The sequence below is a fragment of the Myxine glutinosa genome, chromosome 6 (assembly GCF_964187855.1).
Source record: "Myxine glutinosa chromosome 6, kmMyxGlut1.1, whole genome shotgun sequence".
NCBI lineage: Eukaryota > Metazoa > Chordata > Myxini > Myxiniformes > Myxinidae > Myxine > Myxine glutinosa.
This window is the reverse complement of record NC_136266.1, coordinates 70229220-70248052: the sequence shown is the minus strand read 5'-3', so window position 1 is coordinate 70248052 and position 18833 is coordinate 70229220. Positions and strand designations below refer to the sequence as shown.

The 18833-nt window shown below is 42.2% G+C and overlaps 1 protein-coding gene across 2 annotated transcripts in view; it reads left to right on the top strand.

Moving 5' to 3' along the window:
* LOC137429945 (beta-1,4 N-acetylgalactosaminyltransferase 1) overlaps positions 1–14818 on the top strand; it is an 81920-nt gene extending 67102 nt beyond the window's left edge. For both annotated transcript variants that reach the window (XM_078780000.1, XM_078780001.1), the window contains 7 exons: positions 704–790; positions 2948–3132; positions 3306–3446; positions 5318–5555; positions 5970–6223; positions 6318–7995; positions 12265–14818. In XM_078780000.1, the coding sequence (XP_078636126.1) occupies positions 704–790; positions 2948–3132; positions 3306–3446; positions 5318–5555; positions 5970–6193 (875 nt within the window). In that variant the 3' untranslated portion in view covers positions 6194–6223; positions 6318–7995; positions 12265–14818. The remainder of the gene's footprint in view (positions 1–703; positions 791–2947; positions 3133–3305; positions 3447–5317; positions 5556–5969; positions 6224–6317; positions 7996–12264) is intronic.
* The last annotated feature ends 4015 nt before the right edge of the window (positions 14819–18833 follow it).

The window sequence follows — 18833 nt, the reverse complement described above, 5'->3', positions numbered from 1 at the left end:
ACCTCCATGCCCGATACAACTCCATGCCCGTGGGATTCCCACGAAGGCATCTTAAGCTTGTCAGAAAGCCATCATAATGGACGCATGATTTTTTTTTCTTCCTGACAATAGTGGGTGTAGTCCCTGACAATTGGAGATGGACTCAATTCAGGAGTTCAGAGTACCCAATTCCATTGTTCAGACGTGAAATATTGGTGTTGCCTTGCAAATGTCAGTCTTTTCACCTTATTCTGTGGTCTCAGCAGTTGTTTCTTTGCTGCACCTCTGCCATGGAGACCTGATGCATTCAGACTTCTGCACACGCACGAGATGTTAATGTACAGACTTGCTCTCATTTAATTTGTCAGCTGCCGAATTGCTTTTCTTCTGTCGCTTAAGCTGAGTAACTTAAAGTGCTTGCCTTGTCTTGGGGACGTTCTTCTGAGTCTTTTATTATATTGTACTGAGCCAATTTCTTTCAGCCGTTGCAAAGTGTACCTCGCACTATTGTAGGAGATCTTCAGCTTTTCTATTTGCTTTGCCTGTTGCACAATCCACACTCTGCTCCCTTTTCCTCCCCCAATTATTTGCAAGTGTTTGTTAAACGCTAGATGATAACCCCATTCGACACTCAATATTTAAAATGTTTGAGCAAATTAAACCAAAAGCCCAACATCACTGCTGATTACTCATGTTTTTTTGCTTTAAATCATCACCCTTGTAGTTAAGGTGGAGTATGAAGGTCAAATCGCTGAGTTTCTCATCCTGGTCCAACATCCTCAACTCCCCAGACTGTATGACACTGGAACAGGTGAGACATACACATTACACATTCGTGATGAACGAAACATTATAGTGTGGACCTCATGCACCTCATGGATGGAAATTAAGTGCATGCACAGAAGAAAGCTAGTTTTGTCTCATAGTATTCTATTTACAGTGCATTCAGAAAGTATTCAGACCCCTTCACTTTTTTCATATTTTATGTTGCAGCCTCATGCTGAAATCGTTTAAATTCATATTTTCCCTCATCAATCTACACTCAATACCCCCATGATGACAAAGAGAAAACAGGATTTTAGAAAGTTTTGCAAATTTATGAAAAAGAAAAAACTGAAATGTCACATTGACATAAGTATTCAGACCCTTTGCAATGACACTTGAAATTTAGCTCAGGTGCCACCCATTTCTCTTGGTCTTTGAGATGTTTCTACACCTTGATTGGAGTCCACCTGTAGTAAATTCATTTGATTGGACATGATTTGGAAAGGCACACACCTGTCTATATAAGGTCTCACAGCTGACAATGCATATCAGAGCAAAAACCAAGCGATGAGGTCGAAGGAACTGCCTGCAGAGCTCAAAGACAGGATTGTGTCGAGGCACAGATCAGGGGAAGCCTGCAATAAAAATTCTGCTGCATTGAAGGTTCCCAAGAGCACAGTGGCCTCCATAATTCTTAAATGGAAGAAGTTTGGAACAACCGGGACTCTTCCTAGAGCTGGCCGCCCGGCCAAACTGAACAATTGGGGGAGAAGGGCCTTGGTAAGAGAGGTGATCAAGAACCCGATGGTCACTCTGGCTGAGCTCCAAAGATCCTGTGTGGAGATGGGAGAAACATCCAGAAGGACAACCATCACTGCAACACTCCACCGATCTGGGCTATATGGCCTCATCACTCTCTGCAGACCTGGACAACATCACAAACTGGTCAAACAAGTGGACCATGTCTTTCAATCCAGACAAATGTCACACTCTCACTTTGTCTCTCCGAAAAGACCGTCTCGACAACCTTCTCATCTACTTTCTGAACAATCCTCTTGAAAAAGTTCTGTCACTCAAGCTTTTGGGTCTCACTATCTGCCATGATCTTTCCTGGGAAAACCACATTACCAAGCTGGCCTCCAAAGCCAGTCGCCAACTGGGCATCCTCCGTCGTGTGGTCCTTTCTGGGCACCTCTGAGCTCCTCACCACATACAAAGATTTTATCCGCAGCCTCATGGAATACTGCTCTCCCCTCTGGGCTTGTGCTCCTGCCTCACACCTAGCTCGGCTTCACGCGGTTGAAACCAAAGCATTCAGAATCATTGGAATCTCCCACGATGAAGCTGATTCTGAGGGTCTCTCTCTCTCTCTCTCTCTCTCTCTCTCTCTCTCTCTCTCTCTCACTCTCACTCTCACTCTCACTCTCACCCCAGTCAGGTAGGTGGTCTTTCTATCTTTTCTACTCCTCTCCGGCCTTGCTCGCCTGCTCCGTCTGTGCTATGTCCCCCAAATATTCCTGCAGGATGCACAAGCTCTGCCAGCAACCCTCTTCTGGTGAAACTGCCAAAATCAAGACTCTCTGCTCACCTTCACTCTTTCATTCCTCTTTTCTGCTGCCTCTGGAACAAACTCCCACACTCTCTTCAATCCCTCTCCTCCCTACAGGTCTTTAAAACAGCTGTTCACCACCATCTCTTGTCTTCCCCCATCCAAAACCTCGATATTTTCTACCCCCGTTAAAACACCCCAAATCCGCCTCTTTCAATCCCCAACTTCTTTCCTGAAATTCCTTGTCGTGAAATTCCTGGTAATGTTCATTTGGTTTATCCCGTGTTCCTCTCCCTCCTCACCAGCCCTCCCCCTTACACAGATCTACCGACATCCTTGTTCTCTATGTTGTTGTGCTTCTGTGTTTCCCTCTCCCTCCCCCTCTTGTCTCCCACGCCATTCATTGTATGTTTTATGTGTATGTGCATGTTTTCATGTTCAATGTGTTGGCTCTTGCACGAAGGCTGTTATACACGTTAGCCTCAGTTCTGTTTTCCCAAAAAAAATTTTTGGGATAAATCGACAAAATGTTGAATTGAGTGCGAAAAATGTGGCATATGTTAGCTGTTTGCAATGATGCATGTTCATTATGTGCAGCCGATTATGGTGCATATCGATGATTGTGATGAATGGTGTATTTTACTTTCTTTACAGGAAACATCAGCGAGTTGGTTACAATTGTAACCAAAACCTTTTTGCGTTATGATTATCTGAATAATCTCATTGCGAGTATACGAGAATTCTACCCTGATATACATATCATCATTGCGGACGACAGCGATCCCTGGCAGCCAGTCACAGGTTGGAGGATAGAACACTACAAGATGCCTTTTGCAAAGGTGCGTTCAAAGAGACTATGCACAGTCGGCAATAAAATCCATACATTATAGAATAGATTCATTCTAGGTGAAAAACAGTTTGGAGCATAAATAATTTGAAATTTGTTTGTGCATACACCTACATGCAGCTCTTAATTTGAAACGTTTTTTGCTATCTATACATCCATCTGCAGGGTTGGTTCGCTGGGAGGAATTTGGCTGTTTCACAGGTAACCACTAAGTACCTTGTGTGGGTGGATGATGACTTTATATTCACAAAGGACACCAAACTGGAGAAGTTGCTCACTGTGTTGGAAGAGAACACGTTGGATATGGTGAGGATGTCATTATTCTTACAGACCTTTTCCAATTGCTATGAACAAAAGGATAGCTCAGGTGGTTCAGGGGTCTATTCCCATCAGAATCACATCTGACACTGGTGCAATGTTAGCGGTGAGACCTTTTATTGGAGTGTGACATACTTTGGAAATGATGGCAGCCAGACTAATGTCCAGAGCATCGCATTTGCTTTCACTTGATTTTGGATGATAAAAAAAATCCCTGACTTAATTTACAAAGAAAAAGGCCTTTGACCTACTACTCTCCTGCAAAATTCAGTCATGCTGTTTAAATGATACGCCGGTGTATTAAGGAGCAACTATAACTCTAGAGTTGTGCAAATAATTTGAGATACGTCAGCAGCTGGAATAATCTTTTATTTTAATTTTTTGCTTTGTGTTAGGAATCCATCATGTGATGTAGTTTTTAGAAACGAGCAGATATAAATAAGCTTAAGGTGAGGAATAGTCCATTTAGGTTCCTTCTTTCCTATTAACCTAACCCATCCATTTTGTTGGAAAACAAGTCCAGATACATTCAAAGTACACCGCCCCATGCCAAATAAATAATTAACATATCCTCCAGCGCAGCATTGCTTTGCCACCATGCAGCACATACAGAGGATATTGGGTGGAAAAGGTGTGCAATAAATTGATTAATTGCATAATTAAAATAAATAAATGATAATCGTAAAATAATAAATTTTTTAATCAATTGGGTACTAGCATACTGAAACCAACCAACCAACCAACCAACCAACCAACCAACTGAAAAATCATTCAGAGTGACACTTGGCAAAAGAGAACAAAGTAGAATGGCACTCAGTAGAGCATCTTTTTTACCTAAAAAATAATTGGTGGTTGAATTCAGTGACCTGATATGCAAATCATCTTCAAATTTTAAGTTCATCAGATGAAAATGGACAATTTTAGAAATTTGGCCTATGTTGACCTTTAGGCCTATGTTGACCTCAAATATGAGTATAATTGGTGGTTGAATTCAGTAAGCTGATATGTAAATCTTAAAGTAAAATGTACACTTCCTATAAGTAAAAATCCCGCAAACATTGACGGGATGGAACAGCTTATTCAACGGTGCAGCCTTGTGAGCGTGCCAAAGTCTGAAGCCTCGGCCTCGTGTCAGGTGTGCTTATATCTTCTTTATTTATTAGACATCCTACGGACGGAAATGAACACTCGTTTGACTCTGTGCATTGCACATCACACGCAGCAAATTTGACCTTCCTGCGCCTTGTATTTATTGTTTGGTTTTTTTCAACGTTTCCATGCACCGCCCTTAAGCTTGGTTTGCAAGCCACCGTCTACAATTCCAATAGAAGACATAATTACTCTTTTATGAAAAATGTTTTCCAAGTTTGTTTTATCCTCAAAAGTAGACCGTAGTGAACACATATTCGTGTTAAAAGATTGGCCTTTAAAACCTACCCTTATGAAGAGGGACAGACATCTGTACAAACACACAAACTGACAGTTTTATATGGTAGATGGTAAAAGTAAATGCTTACCATTTATGTACTTTATACCAACCCACATATCCTATTATATCTAATGATAGGGTCTACTTAACCATGGTACTGACACAAAGGTATACTCTTCCTACAAATGCATTGGAACCTTTTATGTCCACATGGATGCAGACGTTCCCACCAACAGATAGCTTGTTGTATGATGCAGCGCTCCATGCTGGCAATGTATCAGAAATTGTTTATTTGATCCACATGGTAAGGTGGTGCCAGAGATAAACCCCAATAAATAACAGCTCAGTCCCATAAGCAAAGACAGATCATTTGCATGATAGGTAAGCAGCTGGTTCATTCATCTGTTTGTTTGTTTGTGCTCTTTCCAAGGTCGGAGGAGCAGTTCGTGAAGCTACAGGTTTCAGCAGAACATACCGACACAAACTGACGATCTCCCAAGAGAACGAAGATGGCTACTGCCTTCAGCGTCAGGGTGGCTACTATCATGAACTGGCAGGATTCCCAGGCTGTGTCATCACCGATGGCGTTATAAACTTTTTCTTGGGCCGGACAGAGCGCATTAGAAATGTCGGTTTCGACCCACGGCACAAGCGTGTCGCACACACTGGTAATGAGCGTTTGCGATACAATTATAGATGTTCTCTTAAATACAGATATTGTGTTTAAAGGAAGAGAGCCCAAGGGGCAATGGATTGAAAGGCAAAATGGGGCTAATGAAAAACAGTGGGACAACAACAAAGGAGATTCACCAAGACATAAGGAGATGAATTGTAGGAAAAGGGTGAGAACAAAGTCTCGGCAGGTGTAGTTTTAAAATAGGCAAGATCTCGAGACAATGGTTTCAGGAAGACAGTTCCACAGGTGAGAGAATAAGGCCATTAAAGAAAGGAGGAGAGCGTCGAGATTAAGCATGTAATGGGGACTATCCTCCAATTCTAAAAAAGGCAACATAATCTAGTCTTACATTATTGCACTCAATTGTGACCAAATGTTGATTCTTTCGTCATCTCTCGTCTTGCAGAATTCTTTATTGATGGCGTTGGTCACCTAAGAGTTGCTTCCTGTGACTACGTAATTGTTGATCACACGTCCAAGCTCAACTTAAAATGGTTTTACAGTGAAGTACACAAAGATTACCTCAAATTCCGTTATGTGAACAACATGATCGACTCTCACACTCCAAATGCGGATCAGGTTTTGTTCTTCAAGAACCGATTGAAGTGTTACACGAGGGGAAGTCCATGATGATGAAAATGCAGCTTTTTCATAAGCAGAGTAAGTTGATTTTTTTTTCTTTATCGTCAGATATTCAATCGTGGTCAGAAGCTTTGGTACCTAGTTGACTAATCTCTTCTGCATATTGTCGCAGGCTCAGGGATCGCAGCCACCTACAGGAAGCACTCGGATGGCGCCAAAAAGGGGGCAAGCACATCCAAGTCACGGAACTGCTTGTGGACCGGATTCCGAGCAGTTGGAGAATATGGCCATTCAACTAAATACAACTGAAACGAGACTTGTGCCACAATGTTGGTGATAGAAACTAACTATTTATTTTCAATTTACGCTCTTTACCTAAATTACCCACACTTTACCAATATTCCTAAGCACATACACAAAAGCAACAGATCACCAAAATGTGTCGGCACACAATTCTAATTCTGAAACCCGGGCAACAATGAGTGCGTGAGCAGGGTAGATGTTGCATCTCGCACAAGATGATCAAATTGATGGGGCGATGTCAGTAGGAGCAGTTGTAACTAATTTTCAATGAAGAAATTGTGAAGCAGAAAACAATAGTAGAAGGATGAGGGTCGGTATTAAAGCAATGCCTCTTATTTTATTTCTCACTAAATTTAATTCAACTTACAATGAAAATTCTGCATACATATGTGGCAAATGTGAAGTTTTTTTTTAGCCGCGTCGCAGACGCTGCTAATAGAGTGCCCTCTGCTGTTGTTGTTGTTCTTCTTGTTCTTCTTCTTCTTGTTCTTGCAGAGAAGACAAAACCTCAAAGCTCCACCCATTCTGGGAACCATAGCTCCACCCATTTTGGGAGAGGCTTCATATAAACAAATATCCACCATTTTATTAACTCGCATAGCTTTGAGGCCTGTTTTGTAGGCCCGTGGTGTCTTCCTCTCTCACACAGTTTTATTTCAAATGAAATTCGATATATCATTTCATTTTTCACAGTCGCTAACATAGTTTTAGACTCGGTTGAAAAAAAACGGGAAGAAAATCCGATGAAAGTTGCCCTTTATAGAACGAAATGAATTCTCAAAGGCCTGTAACTTCAAGTCCATTGAGATTTTTTTTTTTTAAATCGCGGCATGGTCAGTCATACACCACCCGAAATAACAGACGGGAAAATGCCGAGATATATATATTTTGTTTAAATCGTGGCATGCTCAGTCATACACCGCCCGAAATAACAGACGGGAAAATGCCGAGATATATAAAAAATTCGTCCATTTGATGACAATCGTCACGATGAAATATTTAATTTATACGTCGTCACAATAATGTGGAGAGAGGAGCATAGCTTCGTTCACGTGTCGCTACACACGAGAAATTGCCGAGATATATTTTTTTACAATCACGGCATGGTCAGTCATACACCGCCTGAAATAACAGACGGGAAAATGCCGAGATATATTAAAAATTCGTCGCCACACACGGGAAATTGCCGAGATATATTTTCACTTTGCACAAAAATAACATCAAGTAATCGAATCAATAGGAATGTCCTGTGCCTATAACATCGACGTTATAGGCACAGCTGCATCTAGGCATTGTGGAACATCGACGCGGCTTTTGTTTTAATTAAAACTTTTTGTACTTGTTTAACATTAGTTTCCGTCAAATACAATGCATTTTAATGCGCACATCAATCTGACTTTTTTTCCCTGTTTCACAGTGGTTGCAGGCCGACCACTTTGAGACTTGTCATCAATATCGGTTTCCCCGTTCTCAAAACACTTTACCCAATAGCTAAAGGTGCTCACATCAACAGTAGAGTACACATTCTTTAAACGCCTATTAGTCTAGTAGGAAGACTAGGTCCCCCTGCACCCCCCGGAGATATACTTCTAATCAGTGTTTCTAGATTGGAAAAAATGTGTAGAAAATGACTAGCTATGGCCCCAAGCTGAAAAAATGTCCCACATACCATTTTTATGCAAATTACTGCTGCCATTATCAAAAAAACGATTTTTGACATATCTCAGCCAATATTGCAGATAATTGAAAAATGAAGGTGTCTAGACCCATGTTTTGAAGGGCATAGATCATGATAGAACTATTCATAACATGATTACATGTGTCTATGGTATACTAGTATGCATATTAATGCTGTAATTACAAAATAATCAGTTTTACAAATGATAAGGATACGTTAATACTGCAGATAACTTAACATGGTACATAAGGGGTCTAAACCCAGGTATTTTCAAGGTTAAATGTCAACAAGATGCTCCTGAGTCTTGCATAGGGGCGGGACATTGGCAGTAACATTGGTACCACTCAACTTTTCTTCCCACCATTGACTTTGTATTGCGAGAGATTTTCACTTGCTTATTTAAAGGTTTCTCACCCAGCCCACGTAAAATCTACCAACTCCTGCTGTTAACTCCCAAACATATTTTTTTATGTTATCCAATCACAGTGCAGAAATGACAGACTAGAGATCCAAATTAGTGCTGCTATAGCTGCCATTTTACATTTCCATCCATGTAACATGCGCGCTCGCGCGCTCGTATCAATTGGTAATGTCGCGCGCTCGTATCAATTGGTAACGTTGATGTTATTGAATACCTCAGTTGAAAGTTCAGTCTTCCATTCCATCTGTGTGTTGTTCTTGGTATTCATCCTCCAATCTAGCCAGGTAAGATGCTAACTATAATGTTACTCACACTCTTGACTTCAGTTTCTGCATGAAATCATAAACAGGCAGAATAACAGCTGAGCCAGCTAGCACCATGTTAGCTAACGTTAAAGCTAGCCTCATCTATGTACAGTATGTTCCTAATGTCGGTGTAACTTAAACTTTTGTTAATGCCAAACATGAGACATATCTGTTGACTTCTGTATATGAATTGAACCAGAAAGAGGCACGACAGCTGAGCTAGCTACAGTAACTTAGCACAATGTTTCATTGGCCTAGATAGCTAACGTTAGTGTGGAAGAATTTAGATGTTTTAGCTATTAGCACTTTTGATGCCACTAAACATGGTTTAGTCAGCTAAAAAGTACCCTAGTGTAGAACATGACTCAGAACCTCTGTTACCTCACTGAAAACTCAGAGCCTCCTTTCACAGGCACTTTTAACATCATTCGTGATTTCTTATTTGTCATTTAACAGTGATGGTAGACATCGACAGCAAGCATGCCCAAAAGAAAACGGAGTGTAGAACCTGCAGCCCAAAGCTCTCCTCCTACATGCATCCTTCATGTACCATCCATGTCTGATCATGGGGATTTCACGCCCCTCCGTAAAATTAAAGGATCTGCTTCAGAAAAACTGCAACTGCTTCAAAAGATCCGGGATAGACGTCTCAACCAACCGCATGACTCCCCATGTCGTATGCAATCAGTATGTGATCAGATCCCGGCAACTCTTCCTGATGACCTAGAAAGAGTAGGATATCACAGCAAGTGTTATAAGCACTTTGTCCGCCACTTTCATCGTCTGGGAGATGATACAGAACCAGGGCCATCAACCTCATCATGGCATCACTCTCCTCGTAAACCAGGAGGTTCTGCTGAACCCATCTTCCCGCCAGAGTGTATATTTTGTGAGAAAGTTGAGACCAAAGATGCTCATCGCAATACTGAGAGGCCTACAACCTTCCCATCCTTTAAAAACAAAGAAAATGCATGGGAGCAAATCGAAACACGGGCTGAGAAAATGGGTCTCTATCGACTCCATCGAAAGGTGAAAAACAAAGACCTCTTTGCATGTGAGGCCAAACACCATCCGTCATGTTTTAAAGCTTTCCGCACAGCATTCTACAACTATGAGCGTGCGATTCACAGAGCCGAAGCACCAAAGGAGCAGGCTTGCATGTCAGCCGCCCATGAAAAGGCATTCAACTCAGTACTGGAACACATTCAAACCCAGGTCATCCAGCAGAATAAAGTTCTACAGCTTTCTTCCTTGCGCTTGCTCTATGTCGAGGAACTGAAACTGAATGGATATGAGAACTCAAATTATCGGTCAGAGAAACTACTGAAACGCCTACAGAATGACCCAATCAAGGAGCATATCCACTTCACGAAGGTTGATCATGACAAATGTGATGTCATTTCTTTCTGGCTTGTGCACAGCTCAAACATAACAGTTTCCAATGCTCTCGCACGAGCATTCACACTCGGAAGCACAAACAAGAACCAAAATGTTGCCCTCCAACTTCGCCAGGGTATTCTACAGGCTTTCAGAGAGTGTAAAGACCAACCATGGCCACCAACAGCTGAAGACATGGAGCTCAATCCTGAAGACATCCTACCTCCAGACCTTGTCCGCTTTCTCAGCGTGCTAATGACTGGCAAGGAGGGCATCGAGACAGAAAAGGTGAAGCGTCTGGTCTTCTCCATTGGACAAGATCTGTGCCGTGCAGTGTCAGATGGAAAATGGAAGTTACCAAAGCACATTCTCCTCTGTGTGACTGTAAGGCACCTGTTCCGAAGCAAACAGCTCACCACAATACTACACAGGCTTGGACACTCTGAGAGCTACGATTTCGCCTTGGAGTTGGAAACTGCTCTCGCCAAGGTCCTGGATGAAGTCTCAACTTATCGTACACCACAAATTGTGACAGGAGAGGGCAACCTTGTATTCCACTGTGAGTGGGACAACTTGAATAAAACCACTACCAGTGTGCACGGCAGCAACATTGTAAACAGTGCTGGAGGAATCATGGTGCAGGAGGTCAAGCCCGGGTTCGAGAGCAGCAAGGACCGAATGCTACCTACCATCAATAGGTCACAACAGCGTAGCCTGAAGGTCGACACACCAAAAACTCTCCCACCCTTGCACTTTACTCGCGTTGGCCCGAAGTTCCCTGAAGGCTCATCATTCACACCGCCAGCAGAGAATGACACAGTCTATGCCACTACGATGCAAGAGTACTACATCTGGCTCTTCATCAGATACATCGGAAGCTGTGGCCTGCAGCCTGTGCCTGGGCTAGGGGGTTTCACCTCTGCAACTGGTTCTCCCCCACCCAGCAAATCAACAGTCGACTACTGCACGCCTATCCACCAACCGATCACAGACAACGCAGTTGTTCGTGAGCTACTGAAGCGTTCCGAGGCAGCAACTGCTGAGGTGGGTCAGAGATGGGTCCTGAATACATTTGATCTGGGTGTCTGCATGAAAGCCCTTCCCATCATCTGGCGCTGGCCAAATGAATTTGCTAGTCATGTAGTAACGATTGGACCCTTCCACACATCCATGAACTACATCGGGATGCTCACTGGACACAAGATGCGTGGTTCTGGATATGCAGAGATTCTCTTTGAGGCACAACTAGTAACAAGTGGATCTCTCAAAGGTGTTCTCAGTGGAAAGGCCTACGCAAAGTCCCTCTTTTGCCTCAAAACAGTGTGTGAGGCAATGGAGAGGCTGTTGATGGAGAGATTCACTGAGGAGGAGAACATCATGATCTCTGACCCTGCTGTGCTTCTCAGAATGACCCAGTCTTGCAACCGAGAGCACCTCGATGAAGCCCTCAAAGACCCCTCAACTCTACTCCTCATCAAAAAGTACCATGCCTTTGAGGAAAAGGTGCGCAAGGGCCACCTGGGGAAGACAGCTGCCTTCTGGATGTCGTTCATTACCCACTGCCATCTTGTCTTCATGCTCCTCCACTCTGTGAAGACCAACAACCTCCAGCTGTTTCACAAGTGTAACGGAGAGATGGCAGATATCTTCTTTGTGTTAACGTCTGTGTAGACGGACCTTAATATGAGTCTATTATTTCGTAAAACTGTGATTATTTTGTAAATAAAGCACTAATTAGCATACTAGTATACCATAGACACATGTAATCATGTTATGAATAGTTCTATCATGATCTATGCCCTTCAAAACATGGGTCTAGACACCTTCATTTTTCAATTATCTGCAATATTGGCTGAGATATGTCAAAAATCGTTTTTTTTATAATGGCAGCAGTAATTTGCATAAAAATGGTATGTGGGACATTTTTTCAGCTTGGGGCCATAGCTAGTCATTTTCTACACATTTTTTCCAATCTAGAAACACTGATTAGAAGTATATCTCCGGGGGGTGCAGGGGGACCTAGTCTTCCTACTAGACTATATGAATATCCACGAGAGGAACCTCCACAGTAAGAAATTCAACAGCGGTTCTCTGCTTCGTATGCACATCTAAGCAGGACAGCCATTTGGGAAGTGTGGTGCGATGTCACGTGAATGACCAAAAAATGCCGCTCAACTTAAAATGGGTGGGAGATACAAAACTTTCATTGTGATCTCACGAAGCTTTCCGACGACGCTTTGGTTACGAACTGAAAAAGAAGAGATTACTTTCGTACCAACCCTCATAGATGTCATAGGTTCTGTATAGTGCAATGATGCTTTGTTTCACATTTGTGCAAAGTGCATCCTTTTGGATTTAGGATATCAGCCTCACAGGAAGTACTTCCACTTTGCTTCTGGGAATGACCAGCGAGATGAATGATTTGACAGGAGTTCACAACCCCTGTAGAAACATGATGCCCCAACCAAGAATGCCCAAATTAGCTAAGTTACTCTCCACTGAAGCCGAGATTCTGATTAATAACTTCCTCTGAGAATGTCCTCGTTTCAAAGGGTGAATCCCTCCAAGCATGACACAATGCAAACCAACTCACCGTCTCTCGCGTTGTAATCTCCATCCTTTATATCACTTCCTTAGCAACACATGACAATATTTCCTTTCTTGATCTCTGTCTGTCGACGTCCTCTCTGTTGTCGTATTTTATGCCTCATACGTACCAAGCTCCCCCATTGCCACTAAATGCCAACCACACAGCTGCCCTCGGCGCCTAGATCATAACCTTTTTTGGAGCACAATTCCATGAGCATGGATAAATCCCCACTGCGCCATTCAACTGTGCCAATGTCGAACAATGACGACTGCTTGTGGCATATGGTGAGTTGCTAATTATGTGCCATTGCTCCTATGATTATGTACCAGTTCACATTTTTCCACTATTTCCCGAACTATCATTGAAGACACTCATCGTTAAAATCGCTTGTGTACTAATTCTAAGTCCCGTAACAACAATAGTTATATTATCAACCATTCCACTCAATCAAAGCAAAAGGTCACAACAAAATGCAGAAGTTCTCATTCGCGTAACGATATTAATCCCGACAATTTTCTATAAATATTTGTACTGTATGATATTGAAGAGAAAGTGCACTTTAAATCATGCTTTTTACCCAAAGGTATTCACTGTACCTGAATACCATAATGCATAAATAATTGGACATGCTAACATATGCAAATTTTGTCAAATGTTTATGTGCAAATTGCATTTCTTTTCTTTTTTCATAATAAAAATTTTAATATACGGTTGGAACGTGACCAGAAGTTTAAAAGTGAATAAAAACCAAACCACGTGCAAGAACTGGGACAGAGAGCCTGAGGAAGTCCATGGGAAATGCATAAAACATCATTTCATATGAGGTCTGCTCATTTATTTGTATACCTAGTCGAGGCTCATGGAGGAACTAGAACATATAACAGATCAGGACATAACAGAACAAAAGGAAGGGTATAAAGGAGAGAGGGTATGGGAGGGGGAAGCACACAAAGCATGGTTGCAGGACAACACAGAGGAAGACAGGGACAAATAAGGGATGTGAGGAAGAATACGTGGGTAGGGAAGAATGTATGGGGTGGGCTGGATACAAAGGAAACTCTCAGAAAGTAAAAACTACAGATTTGGAAAGAGCTTGGCTTGGGGAGGATTAATTAGGGTAGAAAGGATCATAGTTTCAGATGGGGAATGATCAGAGATAGTGGTGAACAGCTGTCTCGAAGACCTAGAGGGAGGAATGAGACTAATGAGAATATGGAAGTTGGTTCCATTCGCAAAAAAATAGAAGACCAAAGTAGTTGAGGTGCTCAGTCATGTTGGTTGTAAAATCTGTGGAGTGCTAATTGCAATTATAGGTTGTCTGTGCTCTTCCTTTTATTTTCTTCTTTATTTAATTGACCAGCAGGGTCTGCACCCCCTGGGTGGGTCGAGTTTGCACATCACTTGCAGAAAAAAAATTATAGTCTTTGGTTTGCAAGAAGACTATAGATGTTTGCATGGTGTGCACTTAAAAGGTTCAAGATGATCTAAAGGTCTAACTCTAAAGGGTACGTTCCAATCGTAGTCGGTGTCTAAGGGTCGAAAGGGTCTAATTTCTCAAGCATGTAAAAAGGATCTAAAAAGGTCCAAGTGGTCTAAAGCTCAAAATGGTCAAGAAAGGATCCAAACTGTCTAATCTAAATGGTGTTAAGGTCTCAGGATTGAAAGGGACTTAAGGAGTGTAAAGATCTAGAGGTTATAGGGGTCTAAAGGGTATTAAAGGTCCAAAGGATGAATAAATCTAAACGTGTCAAAAGGGTCTTAATCGTAAAGGTAAAAGGGATCTTAATGGTCAAAAGCATATTTCAGTGTTTTTTAAGGGTCGTAAGGGCCTTTGGGGTTTTAAAGGGTCCTAATCTTTTGAACCCTGAGCTCCTTGGACTTTCAGCTCCCCCACCATTGGCTCCCGAGAGAAAAATCCCTGCAAAATTATTTTGGTTTTCTGCCTGAAAAAATGTTTTTTTAGCCCTGTAATTACAATTAAATAATATTTTGAATCACAGACTGTCTTGCTTTCTTCTTTTTTGAGTTTATCGCGTATAATTTATTTTGTGGTGCCAGTCAAACCAGCAGTTATTGCCTGGCTTTCCGATAGACAAATTCTCCTCAAAAACCTCTCTTGTACTTCCTGACCAATACTGAGCTGCTCCTGGACTCGGTATCCTTCTCTCCTTACAAGGTGGAGAAGTTTCTGTCAAACCTAGACTCCGATTCTGCAACTGGACCAGACGGCATCGGCCTACAGGTATTAAAATCCTGTTCTGCCGCTCTTTCACACCCTCTTTTGCTCAAGGTCATATGCCATCTGCTTGGAAATCAGACAACATCACTGCTTTACACAAAAAAGGTGCAAAAACAGATCCTTGCAACTACAGACCAATCAGCCTGCTCCCAAAAATCAGTAAGGTCATGGAATCAATCGCTTCCAACATCAAATCCTTCCTCTTCTCCAATGGCTTGATCTCGGATCATCCATTTGGATTCAGACCAGGCCACTCAACTCTGGACATACTGCATCTGCTGTCTCAACAATGGATGGAGGTCCTCAATGCCAAACAGCAAATCAGAGCTGTCTCCCTTGAAATATCTCGTGCCTTCGATACGGTCTGGCACCCTGCCCTGCTCACCAAACTCTCCTCCTATGGTATCCAAGGAAATCTCCATGCTTGGCTTGCAGACTTCCTCTCCTGTCATACGCAATGTGTGGCTCGAAATGGAATTCTCACATCTCCTCTTCCTGTAGAGGCTGGAGTTCCGCAAGGCAGTTTTCTGGGCCCTGCGCTTTTTCTGGTCTTCATTAATAATCTTTCCGCCTCTTGAAAATCCTCTATTTTTGCTAATGACCCCACTCTCTGCCGTTCCATATCTCAACCCTCAGATCGGCAGGCTGCACTCTCTGCAGACCTGGAAGAAATCACAAACTGGTCAAACACGTGGAACATGTCTTTAAATCCAGACAAATCTCAAACTCACTTTGTCTCTCCGAAAAGACCACCTGGAACACCCTTCCATCTACTTTCTCAACAATCCTCTCAAATACACTACTCACAATAAGTTAGGGATATTGTGGGAGTGAGTTAATTTTTTTATAGGGGTTAGGGTTAGGGTATTGAAATCAAGAATGCTGTGTTTTTTCACACTCATTAATAACCATAGAATTAGGACCAACAACTTTTTTCAACATAATTAATACACAAAATCAACCACACCGAAGAACCTGCCAATATCCCTAACTTATTGTGAGTAGTGTAAGTTGTCACTCAAACTTTTGGGTCGCTGTATCTGCCATGATCTTTCCTGGGAAAACCACATTTTCAAGCTGGCCTCCAAAGCCAGTTGCCGACTAAGCATCCTCCGTCATGCAAAGTCCTTTCTGAGCACTTCTGAGCTCCTCACCACATACAAAGCTTTCATCCGCAGCTTGATGGAATCCTGCTCTCCCCTCTGGGCTGGTGCTACTGCCTCCCACCTAGCTCGGATTCACGCTGTAGAAACCAAGGCTTTCAGATGCATTGGAATCTCCCGCGATGAAGCCGATTCTGAGGGTCTTTCACTCTCTCACTGCAGGCAGGGTGACGGTCTTTCTATCTTCTACCGACTCCTCTCTGGCCTAGCTCTTACAGCTCTGTCTGTGCTCTGCTCCCGAAATATTCCTTCAGGACAGACAAGATGTCAGCAACCCTCTTCTGGTGAAACTGCCAAAATAAAGACTGCTCACCTTCACTCTTTCATTCCTCTTTTTTTTCCCACCAGGAAACAAACTCCCTAACTTTCTTCAATCCCTCTGATCCCTTCAGGTCTTATCTGAAGCGAACGGTGCGACAAAGCAAGTACGAACCGGCGGTGGATTTGGTGTAGATCGTGCAGGTTAATCCGCAGTATGTGACCGTCCGGCTGCGGGATGGTCGTCTTTCGACCGTGTCGGTCCAGCATTTAGCCCCGTGCGGAGACGAGGACACCGGGCGTAACTTATCTTCAGAGGCTTCGCCGGTCGAACTGGGGGATTCCGTTCCGGGCACCCCTCATCCGTGTGACGTAACACCGCTGGGAACGGCTGCAGGAGATTTCCCGTGCTCGCCGTGTTCATCACCATCACCGCCGGGTCCTCCGGCCCCGTGCAGTGCGCCTGGTTCGCCCACAGATCAGACTCGTGCTGGCCGGGACGGGAATGCGAACGGAACGCCTACCTACCGGACGCGTGCGGGCCGAGCGTGCCGTCGACCCCAACGCTTGGATTTGTGACTGGGTGCTGGGTTGCTAATTAATGTACTATCTTCAACTTATACTTTATATCGATAGTCCGCGTGCTCGCTGAAACTTTAACGGGGGAGTATGTCGTGAAGTAAGATCGTTCCATCCGAGGGATGCCCTCCATCTCCTATACGTTACTCAAGATGCTATTCCCGACGCCGACCGCGTGGGGAGGATTTATATACCAGCTATGAGTAAGGATGGGTCATTCCGCTCTCTTGTGTCTTCGAGTTGGTAAGATTGTTGCAAGATCTGTGTTTATATTTGCTAATATCTCTGCAATGGCATAATGGTAATGAAAGTGGCCAGAGATGCTTGCTTAATAGCTTTTGTGTTTTCTTTGTAGATCAGTCGCATTCAAGTGAATAAAAGCTCACAGCTTGGAGTTTTGGTGAACCGCCTCGTTTCATTTCACCACAATACTAATACTACAACAACATACTACATACAACTACTGCAACATACTAATACTACCACAACATACTTATACTACTACAACATACTATTACTACTACAACATCATACTACTACTACAACATCATACTATTACTACAACATACTACTACTACTACAACATACTACATACTACTACAACATACTACTACTACTACAACATACTACTACTACAACATACTACATACTACAACATACTACTACTACAACAACATACTACATACAACTACTACTACAACAACATACTACATACAACTACTACAACAAACTGCATACTACTACTACAACATACTACTACAACAACATACTACATACTACTACTACAACATACTACTACTACAACAAACTACATACTACTTACTACAACATACCACATACTACTACAACATACTACTACTACTACTACAACATACTACATACTACTACAACATACTACTACTACAACATACTACAACATACTACAACATACTACAACATACTACATACAACTACTACAACAAACTGCATACTACTACTACAACATACTACTACAACAACATACTACATACTACTACTACAACATACTACTACTACAACAAACTACATACTACTTACTACAACATACCACATACTACTACAACATACTACTACTACTACTACTACAATACAACATACTACATACAACTACTACAATATGCTACTACTACAACATACTACATACTACTACTACAACATACTACTACTACAACAAAATACATACTACTACTACAACAAACTACATACTACATACAACTACTGCAACATACCACATACTACTACAACATGCTACTACTACTACAACATATTACAACATACTAATACTACAACATACTAGTACAACATACTACATATAACTACTGCAACATACGAATACTACCAAAACATACTAATACTACTACAACATACTTATACTACTACAACATACTATTACTACTACAACATACTACATACTACTACAACAAACTGCATACTACTACTACAACATACTACTACTACAACATACTACTACTACAACATACTACATACTACTACTACATACTACTACCGCTACCACTACTACTACTACTACTATGACATACTACATACTACTATGACAACTTGGCACTACAACTACTACTACTTCCACTACATACTACTACCACTTCATAATACCACAAAATATTACTACTACCTACATACATACCACTACATAATACTACTTACATACTTTCTACACAATACTTACTACCTACATACATACTACCTCCATACTACTACCACGACATACATACTACCACGACTTACATAGTACCACG